This window comes from Oculina patagonica, chromosome 5 (assembly GCF_052425735.1).
Source record: "Oculina patagonica isolate OP01 chromosome 5, crgOcupat, whole genome shotgun sequence".
Lineage (NCBI taxonomy): Eukaryota > Metazoa > Cnidaria > Anthozoa > Scleractinia > Oculinidae > Oculina > Oculina patagonica.
In genome coordinates, this window is record NC_135762.1 from 2,750,739 (window position 1) to 2,765,071 (window position 14,333).

The following is a 14,333-nucleotide window of genomic DNA, read 5'->3' on the forward strand; positions in this document are numbered from 1 at the left end:
AACTTAGTCAATCCATCGTGGTTCATCCTTCGTGAAAGGTGTAAACAGGTTGTCAATAAAGTCATTCAAAGAGCTGTTCAAAGTTCACGGAAGGACACTTGTCTCAGCCAGTTTGCATGAAATAAATTTAACTGGAAAATAAACAGCCGCCATGTTGAATTTCTACCTTTGAGCCTGTCGTTTCAGTCAGCGGTACGGCTGTTCACTGGGCATCACGCGTCCATCACGCGTGACCACACGCGCGATCATTTGCTTTTCCTCCGCGAGTGTTCGTTGGATGCGTTTGTGATGAAAATGAGAATATTTTCAAATTGTCGTAGGGAAAGCAATTTCCTCCGCTACAGCTTGACGTGTTTACCGCAATGTGATGCTGAACGAACTCTAGGGTACTTACCATTTGTTGGAGAGAACCGGTTGGAATGACCACTGAAAAATGGAATGGCTTCTTTCCAAAATTAGCAAACTAACCGAAATAGATGTCGCTTACCATTTGTAGCTCAGTTTCCTGTTATTTCTTTCCGTTGGTGGGAGACCTGAAGGATGGGAGACTAGAACTGGGAAACCTTACAAATGGTAAGAAAATTTCTGACGTTCCGTCAATCTCCGAAGAGATTTTCCAGAAAAAATACTGTTCCATTTGACTTTCACCGAAACAGAGTTCTTGATTTTTCTGTTCAACGGTCGGCATGCACAGCAACCAAATCAAAATAATTGTTTATGTTCCAAAATGACGCTAAATGGCGGTATAAAACTGCTCCGACGTCTCGGCAATACTGCCTTTTTGGGGGTGGCACCCTGAAGAAGGCAGTATTGCCGAAACGTCGGAGCAGTTTTATACCGCCATTTAGCGTCATTTTGGAACATAAACAATTATTTTTAGCATAAAAGACGCTACACAGTTAAATAAATCAAAATGTCAACGTCTCCCAGTTACTTTCCAGACATTTGTATTTTTTTATTGCTTGTTCAAATTCCCCTCCCCTGGCGGAAATAGTGATTAATACCGCGCATAACGATTACATTTTTTGACCAAATTCCCCTACCCCCGGGGCATAAATGGGAAAAAATGAATAACTCAGCAAAATTGGAGAATAACGTTTACCACGGGATAAATCACTATACGGTGGATAGCGAGGTAGGTTTTGTAATCGTTTCTTGCGCAAGTGCTTTAGTTGGGGGAGCGTCTGTGCTGAACTGAACAAAGTATTCACGTACGAAATGCCTTTAGGGACGCAGTCTATATGGCGCTAGCCTGTTCCAAACTAACTGAACGCCTGGAACAGGCTAATATGGCGCAGCAAATATATACATATATCTATAAAGGTGTGAATGTAGAGAGAGAAAACAACAAAGAATAAAACGGGTTTCCCTCGCGTTGACCTCGAAGAAGACAGAAGACTACCTGTGCTGGTTGAAACATTATATTTTAGCTAATAAGTTTTGCCGTCTTGCGTAGTCCTAGTCTTGCAATAAATTTGTTTAGTTTTAATGCGGGGTTTAAGCTCTCTACAAAAGTCTGCATTCGCGTCTTTGTAACTCACATAGCCACTTAAATTGAGTCGGTGATGAAGAAAATTATCATTTGAAGCCGCAATTCGTCACTTGCAATGTGGGCATTCAGGAGGAAAAATTTGTCCCCATAAAAGCCCTTTTCTAAAACAAATTAATAAAACTGCAGTAATGACGTTTATCGGTAAATGGACAGATGGAGAACTTTGTGGGATCCCGAAAAAGAGAGTGGGTACAAATTCAGTCTCCTAGCTGCCAAAGTGTAATATAATATAGACGATTTGAACAGAAGGAATAGATGAACACAGGCCAGGCTGACAACCTGACCGCCATTTCTTCGAATGTCCATATTCACCCCCTCCCCCACCTCCCAAAAAAGACAGAAACAACAAAAAAAAAAAAAACAATAAACATACTAGTTTTAACCTGATATTAGATGGAAAAACTTGCTCTGATTATTTAATGGTTTCCGACATTTCAGAGCTCAATTTCAGAGCATCAAAACCGATTGCATCGCATACATTACACTGCATCCAGTGTATTTCTCTTCAACTATTTATCAAAAAAATTCAATGGAGAAGTTGAAAAAATTCTCACTTTTACAAGAAACGCACACTACTTATAAGGCTAAGATCAAGCCCCGGTTGTTCAGAGGGTAGATAACACCATCCGCTACTTATTCCGACGAAAAAAAACATTTGCGGAGGAAAAGCAAATGAACACGCGTGTGTATAGCTGTGTATAGCTGTGTTGGGCTATGTATAGGCGTGTATAGCTGTGTAGGGCTAAGCTATGTATCCCCTCCATGAACATCCCTATATAGGATTTAGTCAAACAACTATATGATGACTACACTACGTACTTGCCCAAGTGTACGGCTTTACCGCTGACTGAAACGGCAGGCTCAAAGGTACAAATACAACATGGCGGCTGTTTATTTTCCAGTTAAATTTATTTCATTCAAACTGGCTGAGACAAGTGTCCTTCCGTGAACTTTAAACAGCTCTTTGAATGACTTTATTGACAACCTGTTTACACCTTTCACGAAGAATGACCCACGATGTATTGGCTAAGTTCATCGCGCCTCAAAGCAACAGTACATGTCAATTGAGATCGATCGAAGGATCGAAGTGCAGCAAGGAAGAACAAATACTTCAAAAGAAAGCATCTGTGTGTCGATAAGTGGCATGTATGTAGTATTACTTTCTTGTTTCTTAACTTTGATGTGCCTAAATGTTGAATTGAGCGAGCTTTTGAAGAAAATTTTTCGCTGCTATTTTTACATTTACTATCACAACATTGCCGAATTATATGGCTCTGAAAACGCTCCGAAAAATGCCCTAACTGCCAATCTTCGCCAATATTTTGATTGTTATCTATAGATTTATGCTTGATTAGCTATTTCGTACCGATTTTGTGCCAAATTGAGGCAAATAAATGGCTTCTGTGTTTCGGTGAATTTTGATGAAATAGCAAGAAATCGTTAAGTCACGTGTGTTTAGTTCCTCAATACTAATAGACTATTGAAGTCCCCAGACATTTTGTTGCATTTTTGTGAAGTTTAATGATGGACTTCATTACCCATGTAAGAATAATGTATATAAGTTGTTGCTCATGGGAGATATTGGGCACTAGTTAAAGGCTATTTCCAACAGTACGAAATGTGTACCTTCCAAAAGACCGTTTGAGGAGAAGAAATCAAATCAGACGGTTGAAGTGAATTATTGTACTTAAAGCCTAATAACCACAGAATATAATGCAGTGAATTTTATTTTCAGAAGTCTTTTTTTCTTGTGGAACTGGTCAATCAAAGTCAGCTAATTAAATATGCATAAATTAGTGAAAAATGGCCATTTTTGCAAAAGGTGCCATAACTTGAAGGGAATAAAATATTTTGAGCTGATGTTTTGTCACAGTAAATAGCTCACCATACCCAACATTTATGCTAAGTTTGGGCGAAATCGGTGATATGAGCTGTATCACCTGTTGCCTGGTCCTCTTATGGATACACTCTTAAAAATCAAGTCAGTTGTCGAGCCTATGTTTTCCACTTCCAGGCCAACAAAATTTCTAAAAGAAACAGTTAGTAGTTTTTAAACAAACGTTTGTGTTTAGCGTGTCAGCGAAACATGCCCAACAAAATCTTATGGCTGCTATTTTACAGAAACTTGCAGTTAAAACATGTGAAAGAACACAGCGCAACCACCATTACTAAAAGCATAAAGAAATACAGGTCTCCTTTGACAGTTAAGCTCGAGAATGAATAAAAATGTTCAGCATTTAATATAACAATCTTTGAAATAACTAACAAATAATGTCTTCAAAACTGTGTGATCTACGTTTTTGTTAAGAAAATAATTGCGTTTGAGCCATTTTTGAATCTAACGGCTCTCACTTGCCAGAAAATCGGTCTAAATTCTTTTTCACTTAATGACAAATTAAACATGTGCTCTATAGACTTATCACCTCTATTTTATAGAATAAAAACTAGGGGTCACCAAGCGTTTTTAAAAGTTAGATGAGTTCTTTTCAAGCTTTTACGGGATCACTTTTGGATCTGTTACATTTTTCCTATCCCCTCCCTAGCAAGTTAAATATTTTCATCTCACGCAATTTCTTATGTGCGCACTATGCCATATGTAGTTAGCAGTTTGCGGGTTACGTTTGAGAACTTAGCGATTTGTTTTTAGCTGTTAATGTGAGCCATTTTTAGAGGTTAGCGGCCAATGGTTACTGATATGTTCTTGCTCTTCCACTCTTCCCGCTGTTCCTGGCTTAGTATTTTGTTAAACAGGATTTCGTTGCAGCAAAAAACTTTCTTACTTTTTAGCCGCGGGCTTGGTCGGGTTGTTGAATTCGTCATTTTGAATGAGCAAGTTAATTAAAAGCGCGCACATGTGTGTGATCAATACATTGCGCGATGCGCAGAACAAGTGCGCAGAAACAGTAGAAGGCACCATCCTTAACTGACTACTTATGAATTGTCACAAATCGGTTACGGACACAAAGGACACTGTTAAAGCCATTTTTGGAAATTTGAGTAGGGAGATATGCCCCTTGGGGGGATGTGCTTAGCTTGGAGTATGATCCTCCCCCCACATTTCAAAACGCCTGCCGCCTCTGCTAAGCTAGCCTCCCACGCAGTCGTTCTTAGGGGCGATCGTGTTCACATTAACAGTTAAGAATGCCGGTCGCTTAGAATCCAACATTTCGTGGCAAGAGGATGGAACTTCGATTTCTTTCATACTTTTATGTTAGATAGGCTAGGGTATAACTTAAATCACTGTATAGTTCTTTCGATTGAATATCCTTTTATTTTAAAGAAAAATGCAAATAACAAAAATCCGTTAAAATCGTCATTTGAGGCGCTAAATTATTCATGATTTTTGCACGAGTTTGAGAGCCTCGCGTGCAAAAACAAATCACTCTACCGTCTTTTAAACACTCAAAACATAGTTAGCAATCTCTAAACATCTACTGAAATGATTTTGGGAAATATTGCGTTGTTCTTTGTAGACAAAATAATTTTATTTCGAAGGCATACAATTCACTGCCGTAAAAGTACTTGGTAAATAAAATTAATTTTCACCATGTGCGAAACCTTCAAATCGTTTAAGCTTCTGGTGGTTGAATGTTAGAAGAATGGTGTATAAATCCCTGTAAAAATTTCTCCGGGCAAATGATTAAAAGCGACGTGAGATCTTTTCGAATTCGGTTAAATATGCAAATATTTGACCTTCCGCGGTCAACTTTGAAGTTACGGGTCAGAAATAATCTTTGTTCCGTGTTCCAAGTCCTAACCCATTTAAGACCAAATTAAGCATATGAAAAAATATGTAATTTTCTAACCTTTATCTGCTGTAAAAGGTTGGTTCGAAGGCCATTTTAGCATGATTACGGCTCTTATCATTCGTCGCATCTGAGCTTCGTTTTCCTTCCGCGGTCAACTTTCAAGTTACGGGTCAGACATGAATGACATGAATATTTCAATCCGTGCACAAGTCTTAACCCATTTTGGGTCAAAATAATCACACACAAAAACATTATGAAATATTCTAACCTTAATCTGCTGTAAAAAGCAGGTCCGAAGGCCTTTTAAGCACGATTCCGGCTCTAAGCATCCGTAGTAATTTGAGCTTCGTTTGTGTAAGTATGTCATATTTAGTGGTCGAAATCCAATCTGTGATCAACTTTCGGCGCTTCTCGTCACCACTGCATCTTCTTCGACGGCATACGCCGATTGTTAGTATTGCCTCGTTAATAGTACACAAAAAAATAACATCTGATCGCTAAACGGCATGATGTCGGCGCTTACAGTAGCTTACAGTCCCATCAATGGCAATGGGCCGTCTGTTCGTCACGCAATACTGTGTCATGGACATTTTTTTAGGGGGTGGTAGGGGGTGGTAGGTGAGTGTGGGAAAGGTTGAATATGCGGAAATGCTTGATTTAATACTTTATGACAAGTACGTACTCGAGCCAGCAGCAACAACAACAACAACAACAACAACAACAACAACAAGTACAGTGATATCTTTTGGCAGACAAGATAACGCACACGTACTGTCAGTTGATAAGCGTTTGGTACAGTGTAATGCAACTGTTCGCGAATTCGGTTGCTCGCGCGGGGTTAGTTGTAATACCGGGGGTGGAAGGAGGATATAAATCTTTACTAAACAAGTAGAGTTTTTAAGTAGTTATTCTCTTTTTTTACTGTAGAACCGAAAACGAAGAGAAAAACTCGTGTCTATGTTTTTTTTTTTGGGGGGGGGGTGAGGGGGTGGGGGCCGGGGGGTTCTTGGTTGGTTGGTACAGTGTTACACCAAACAAATAGCTAGCTTCTGAAGTTTGGTTTTTCACGGGAAAGAGTCATGTTAGAGTTAACTAAATTAATACTGGGACTTGAGACTGCTAATGTCCTTCTCACAGGACAGTAGAGGAGCGATTTCAGTGTGACGCTTTCGATCTTTAGAATCAAAACCGCAAACTCCACGAACAATGGCCTTAAAAGAACAACAACCTTCCATTTCCAGTGAAATAAACTGAACTTTGAAAAAATTGTTCGCGCTGCCTTTAAGCAAACAGATGGTGCCAATAACTAGCACGATCAAGGTTTTGTTTACTTAGGAAGCCACTAAATTAAATTTGGCGATTGTTTCACACGCCGAATTACCATAGCAATTTGCTTATCCTTTTTAGCATAGAGTTTTAGCACTGAGTTTTTTTTAACATGTTTTAATTTCGTTTAAACTTCAAATTAGTTATTGTTGAATTTAGACATCATGAATTCGACAGTATGTTCAAAACGGCACCCCAAGAAAGTACTTTGTTACAGGTTGACGAATGACCACCCAAAGCCACAGGTCACCCAGATTTACCGTGGGGCGAAAAAAAATTGCGATGCAATGTTTTTATTAAGTTGCCACTCGATCACGAAAAAAAAATCAAAACTTATCGTTTCTTCTATCATTAACCATTTATACAGGACATGCGATATTTGGTTAGGTATCTTTGTAAAAAAAAAATAAAACTTTGCTAACCAACCAACCAAGAACCCCCCGGCCCCCACCCCCTCACCCCCCCCCCCCCCCCAAAAAAAAAAAAACAAAACATAGACACGAGTTTTTCTCTTCGGTTTCGGTTCTACAGTAAAAAAAGAGAATAACTACTTAAAAACTCTACTTGTTTAGTAAAGATTTATATCCTCCTTCCACCCCCAGTATTACAACTAACCCCGCGCGAGCAACCGAATTCGCGAACAGTTGCATTACACTGTACCAAACGCTTATCAACTGACAGTATGTGTGCGTTATCTTGTCTGCCAAAAGATATCACTGTACTTGTTGTTGTTGTTGTTGTTGTTGTTGCTGCTGGCTCGAGTACGTACTTGTCATAAAGTATTAAATCAAGCATTTCCACATATTCAACCTTTCCCACACCCACCTACCACCCCCTACCACCCCCTAAAAAAATGTCCATGACACAGTATTGCGTGACGAACAGACGGCCCATTGCAAGATGGGACTGTAAGCTACTGTAAGCGCCGACATCATGCCGTTAAGCGATCAGATGTTATTTTTTTGTGTACTATTAACGAGGCAATACTAACAATCGGCGTATGCCGTCGAAGAAGATGCAGTGGTGACGAGAAGCGCCGAAAGTTGATCACAGATTGGATTTCGACCACTAAATATGACATACTTACACAAACGAAGCTCAAATTACTACGGATGCTTAGAGCCGGAATCGTGCTTAAAAGGCCTTCGGACCTGCTTTTTACAGCAGATTAAGGTTAGAATATTTCATAATGTTTTTGTGTGTGATTATTTTGACCCAAAATGGGTTAAGACTTGTGCACGGATTGAAATATTCATGTCATTCATGTCTGACCCGTAACTTGAAAGTTGACCGCGGAAGGAAAACGAAGCTCAGATGCGACGAATGATAAGAGCCGTAATCACACAGGGAGCCCTCACATCCGTTAAGAATATGAATAAAAGATTACCTAACCTTCCTTTATCGCGCGCGTGTTTTTGTGGCGGCCATTTTGAATTTTTAATTTTCGCGCGGTCTGCTAGTGCGAGGTCTGGAACCGATATTACGGAAGTCTGGGACGGGCGGCAGAATTCGTAAATTCTCGGAGGATCCGATCGCTCACCGAGAATAAATAAGTGACAAGGGATGAAACTTCTCATTGGCTTTCGTCGTATGTCTCTGCCAGTTGGGGGGAACGGAAATAAGATGGAAATAAAAGACCGGAAGTCAAAATGCGGGTTGCGTGACGTGCGTTCATCGCGTTCAACATGGCGGACCAATGGCGTCCTCTTAATGTTGCAAATGATTTGAAGAGTAATTCAGCTAGCGCTGTGGAAAATGAAGGAATCAACATTGAGTCGACAAACAAACTTAAAATAACGGAATGGTGAGTACTTAAGTTCAAGAGGCTTATCATTTTTTTAGAGCTCCGAGCAGCGTCCGCGCGATCTCCGTAATATCGGTTCCAGACCTCGCACTAGCAGACCGCGCGAAAATTAAAAATTCAAAATGGCCGCCACAAAAACACGCGCGCGATAAAGGAAGGTTAGGTAATCTTTTATTCATATTCTTAACGGATGTGAGGGCTCCCTGTGTAATCATGCTAAAATGGCCTTCGAACCTACCTTTTACAGCAGATAAAGGTTAGAAAATTACATATTTTTTCATATGCTTAATTTGGTCTTAAATGGATTAGGACTTGGAACACGGAACAAAGATTATTTCTGACCCGTAACTTCAAAGTTGACCGCGGAAGGTCAAATATTTGCATATTTAACCGAATTCGAAAAAGATCTCACGTCGCTTTTAATCATTTGCCCGGAGAAATTTTTACAGGGATTTATACACCATTCTTCTAACATTCAACCACCAGAAGCTTAAACGATTTGAAGGTTTCGCACATGGTGAAAATTAATTTTATTTACCAAATACTTTTACGGCAGTGAATTGTATGCCTTCGAAATAAAATTATTTTGTCTACAAAGAACAACGCAATATTTCCCAAAATCATTTCAGTAGATGTTTAGAGATTGCTAACTATGTTTTGAGTGTTTAAAAGACGGTAGAGTGATTTGTTTTTGCACGCGAGGCTCTCAAACTCGTGCAAAAATCATGAATAATTTAGCGCCTCAAATGACGATTTTAACGGATTTTTGTTATTTGCATTTTTCTTTAAAATAAAAGGATATTCAATCGAAAGAACTATACAGTGATTTAAGTTATACCCTAGCCTATCTAACATAAAAGTATGAAAGAAATCGAAGTTCCATCCTCTTGCCGCGAAATCGAGAAATTGTCTGATTCTTAGAGGCCGGCATTCTTAAAAACAAATCGTTAAGTGCTTAAACATAACCCGCAAACTGCTAACTACGTATGGCATAGTGCGCACATAAGAAATTGTGTGAGATGAAAATATTTAACTCGCACGGCAAAAAGTCTGATTTCTCTCTCTTTGACATTATCCTTTTTTTCGACTATTTGCTTGTTTACAAGCGAAAGTAGGAGAATAGCAGTTATGTGGGGCAAAATTTGGAACCACATTCTTGTTTATTCTCAAGGGACTTTTTTAATTTCTCAAGGGACTGTTTTAATTTCTCAAGGGATTTCTTTCCGCTGTGGGTGATGAAAGGGTCTCTTATTAGTATTGCGTCAACACTTGCGATCTCGTGTTAAAAACATGACTTGTCACATATTCCGCTGTGGGTGATGAAAGGGTCTCTCATTAGTATTGCGTCAACACTTGCGACCTTGTGTTAAAAACGTGACTTGTCACATGTATAAACGTTATATAACAATTATTTTTATGCGTGAGTATCTCAAATGAGATATGACACAACTAATCGAGAATGTGAGTGGTTCAGCCCATGAAGGCAATGTTTAAGTCTTTCACAATCGATTGCGTTAGTCACGCTAAACACGAGTAAATAATCATTTATTCGCGTTCTCAATTCAAGGGATTTCTTTTCGCGCTAATATTTAACCTAAAGGATTTGTTTTCGCGACATTTGATTGCGTTAGTCACGCTAAACACGAGTAAATAATCGTTTGTTCGCGTTCTCAATTCAAGGGATTTCTTTTCGGTGTGGGTGAACAAAGCGTCAGTCAACACTTGAAGGCAACGTATAAGTCGCGCTAATATTTAACCTAAAGGATTTGTCTTCGCGACAATCGATTGCGTTAGTCACGCTAAACACAAGTAAATAATCATTCGCGTTCTCGATTCAAGGGATTTCTTTTCGGTGTGGGTGAACAAAGCGTCAGTCAACACTTGAAGGCAATGTATAAGTCTTTCACAGACGCTAATATGTAACCTAGAACGTAAAAACACGAGTTTGGACTGGTACAAGCATCTCACACACTAAAGGAGCGCTAATATCTAAGTAAACCTAAAACGATTAAGAACGCAAATTTGTACTTTTACAAGTCTTTCACATACTACAGCGGCGCTAATATTTAACCTAAAAGATTTGTTTTCGCGACAATCGATTGCGTTAGTCTCGCTAAACACAAGTAAATATGGTAATCATTTATTCGCGTTCTCAATTCAAGGGATTTCTTTTCGGTGTGGGCTGGGGGTGTGGGCAAATGTTTCAAAGTTCCAGCAACACACCCCCAACTAGAAATATACAAAGTACAAAGGGATGAAAATCCATTACCAACCATGGCTAAAAGATACAGGAGCTTACCCTCAAGGGAAAATTTATATTTCAAGACTTCCACTCCTAAACAACATGAAAAGCCTCTTTCACCCTTTAGCAAAAGACTACTCCATACCACAATTGACTGCCAACAGATAGACCATAGCAAAATAGTCGTAGTTCATAGAGACCTTTGATTAGCTTTTCGGAAAGAAGCTACCAAAAAGAGCAGAAAATTTTTTTACTTCATAGCTTGTGGGTGGTGTATGGAGATCTATTTTCAAAGCCCAATAAAATATAAATGCTAAAAAGGAGCTAACTATATGTTAGGTAAGGAGACTATTCCTGTCGTCAGGATGCTGTCCCTTTTTGCTTATTTGGATCAATTTCCATTTGCTGTTTTGCCAATTGATCTGTTGCTCTGCAACACTGGTAACACTTGGGTACTGGACATCATAGAAACCTGTTTTTAGTTTTCCAACTGACTCAATACCACTTGTGTGTTAATTGCAGGGTCCCCTCTGACCAGAGTGTACAGTCATGGAGCCTTCTCCAGGACTCAAGGAATACTTATTAACCGACTGAATGGCAGCATCAGCAGATACACAGAGCACAGATCAACGGAGTCAGGTGAATCATCACATTCTTATCTCAGTAAATTTGGTACAATAATTACAAAGACACCAGCACCAACACTGGACAGTCCTGTTGTTGTTATTCTTGGATGGAACAGCTCCAGAGGAAAGCATCTAAAAAAGTACAGTGAGATATTTGAAGCAAAGAACTTTGACAGCATCTGTGTCCCTGCCAATCCAATTAACACTTTTTTCAGACCAGGAACCAAGGTGCAAAAAATTGGTTTTCATATTTTGGATCTTTTGCTCGAGCTTAACTGTCAAAGGAGACCTGTATTTCTTTATGCTTTTAGTAATGGTGGTTGCGCTATGTTCTTTCACATTATGGAAGCCCTATCATATCCTACCGAGCCATTCTATCAGGCGGTACCAGTTGTAGGAACAATCTTTGACAGCTGTCCCATCAGTCCAGACATGAGCAGTCTGAAAGCCACGAAGGAGAGTGTAGTAGATATGATCAAAAATCCAATACTTAAAACTTTAGTGTGGTATTCTTTAGCAACTTTTGTTCCTCCAATGATTTATTTTAATGGCACCATAAAGCGTTTCATGTCTGGTTTAACACAATCTCCACTGAAGTGTCCTCAGTTAATGTTATATTCTAAGACAGATAAGTTTGCTCCATACCAAGACATTGACTCTTATATTCAGGCACGGAGAGACAGGGGCATTAATGTTATATCCAAATGTTGGGACAGCTCAGAGCATGTCAATCACTACAGGGAACATGCTGAAGACTACCTTTGTGAGCTGAACGCTTTCATTGATCAGTGCTTAATTAGATACCACAATAATGAAGGGTTGTAAGTTATTGCCAGCATAAATATGTTTCATTTGACTTAACTCTCAGTGACATGGCAGTAGTGTGTAGAAGAGAAGGAGGTCATTTCGTTGCTCAATGCAATGCCTTCTTTGTTTATTATTGCTGTTCAAATCTTATCAGTCAAACGTTTTGGCATATATGTAGATGAAACACTTTTCCTCGAGGTATTATGTTTGAACACACCAGACCAGTAATTGGAAACTCAAAAAATGGTTGTATTAACGAGAACAAACACCACTGCTGTAGAGGAAAGTTTGCTTAGATAGACAAAGTCAAATACCGTATTTTCTCAATTAAAGGGACTTTGTCACGGCTGAGTGAAGCTTATTTTATTTAGTTTTGCAAAATACTCGCTATGAATCCTAATGTTTGCAAAGGAAGTGTAAAAATGTAAAGTTACAAGCAAATGAGATTAACTTTGAAAACGTTTCAGCCCAACAAACTTGGCTTGGTGGACCCGGCGTTTATTTGAAGCCAGTGTTTAATCGGGGTCCGATACTTATTAAGGAGGTGCAATTTTTTATCAGTTTTAAAGGTTGATTTATTTTGACCAATTCTCCAAGACGCCAGGAGCAGTTTGTCAAGGCAGGACGATTTTTCCCTTCGTCTCGCCCACAAACTGTCCTTGGGTCTCCGAGGATGATCATTACCGTGTTTGTTGCAATCATGATTTGTGACATACATGCCCGGGGAGGGGGGTTACTCCCTATAATGGTACCTTTTTCAGGCTTTAGGTATATAAAAGGGTAGGAATTTCACAAGTTTAGGTATATAAAAGGGTAGGAAATTCTGTCATTAAGGTGTTTGAAAAGGCCTTTAAATATTTTGAATTTATGGCTGTATCAAGAAAACGCCATGTTTAAAGTATATGTCATGTTGTGTAGGTATATGAAAGGGGTACTTTTTTCTATAAAAGGTATACAAAAGGGGTGCCTTTTCTGTCAAAATGGTATATAAAAGGGTAAGGGGTTGGACCTCGGGGCAGAGCCTCTCCGTATAAAACTTTTTTGAGTGCCCCCACGGGCATACATGAACAATATAGCTGCAAGAAAATGTTATGGGTACAGAGAAATAAGGTTATAAACGGCAACATCACCAACGTCCTCTTCGTTTATAAACACCCTACTCCAACTGAACTTGTAAACAAACACTAGAGGAATCCTTGCGATCTCAAGGACAGTGAGCACATGCATCAGTCGTGCAAACACGGACACGAACATCCATCCAAGTTATGCCTGACTTCCTTTGAAAATTTATTGAAATTACCAAATTAGCGTACTGTGCTAGTATATCATAGCAGTGCTATTCAAAAGAATACATTTACTTGTTAGCTCGACCGCAAATAAACGCCGGGACCTTGAATAAACGCCAGGGGCGTTTATTTAAAAACTGGCCATTTTGACCTGGCGTTTAATCGGGGTCCAGCATTTAATCGAGAAAATACGGTATTTTGCCTATAAGGTACACCCCAGGGTTTTGCAATAATTTTCATAGCAAAAAAAAAAAAAGCATGAAGAGTAGCTTAAAACTGAGCAGTTAATGTTGGGCCACTAGTTTCGGCTCGAAAAAGCCATTAGAAAAGCAGGCTTAAGAAACACACAAGTCTGAGGTGTTTGCAAGTCGCTGTAGTTATCTTCCCTGATTACGTCATGTCTTGCTTTAATCTACATGCCTGGACAAATTCTTACTTAGGCTTGCAAATATTTCTTTTGTTATGAATGTTGAATAAAATAAACTCAACCAATTTTTTCGACTATTAATTTTTTCCCTGTTAAAGTAAAATAGTAAGACATGTGGACAAGGAAGGCACTCTCTTACCGATTTTTTGTCAACTCTCAAGGGATTGTTTTAATTTCTCAAGGGAATACTTTTCGCTGTGGGTGATAAAAACGTCACTCAATAGGAATGGGAAAGCACTTCCGATCCTGAAGTGATTTTTTTTTCTTTTTTTTTTATTGCAAACACACACAACGATTCTAACAAGGTGACATGTTCACTACAAATTACTTACTATACAAAGCTTTACTAATTACTTACTATACAAAGCTTTCTCTACTTACAGTACAATACACTGCTTACGCTACCTACATAACAATTAAATTGTTTACAACACACTACTTACAATACAATACTCAATTTCTTACAATTGAATATTAATACTTATAACAGCGCAATACAATTTTTTTCTTTTAA

The 14,333-nt window shown here is 39.0% G+C and overlaps 1 protein-coding gene across 1 annotated transcript; it reads left to right on the forward strand.

Annotated features, from left to right (window-relative positions):
• Positions 1-8,312: 8,312 nt before the first annotated feature.
• LOC144654184 (transmembrane protein 53-like) lies at positions 8,313-13,884 on the forward strand. Its single transcript, XM_078514271.1, has 4 exons — positions 8,313-8,431; positions 11,038-11,114; positions 11,196-12,976; positions 13,025-13,884. The coding sequence occupies exons 1-3, from the start codon at positions 8,313-8,315 to the stop codon at positions 12,122-12,124; spliced, it is 1,125 nt and encodes a 374-aa protein (XP_078370397.1). The 3' UTR covers positions 12,125-12,976; positions 13,025-13,884.
• The last annotated feature ends 449 nt before the right edge of the window (positions 13,885-14,333 follow it).

Bases quoted from the DNA above. Each gene is read 5' to 3' on its own strand.
- LOC144654184 (XM_078514271.1), top strand. From the start codon at position 8,313: ATGGCGGACCAATGGCGTCCTCTTAATGTTGCAAATGATTTGAAGAGT. The intron at 8,432-11,037 runs GTGAGTACTTAA...TCCTGTCGTCAG, and splicing joins AAACTTAAAATAACGGAATG to GATGCTGTCCCTTTTTGCTT. The intron at 11,115-11,195 runs GTAACACTTGGG...TGTTAATTGCAG, and splicing joins TCTGTTGCTCTGCAACACTG to GGTCCCCTCTGACCAGAGTG.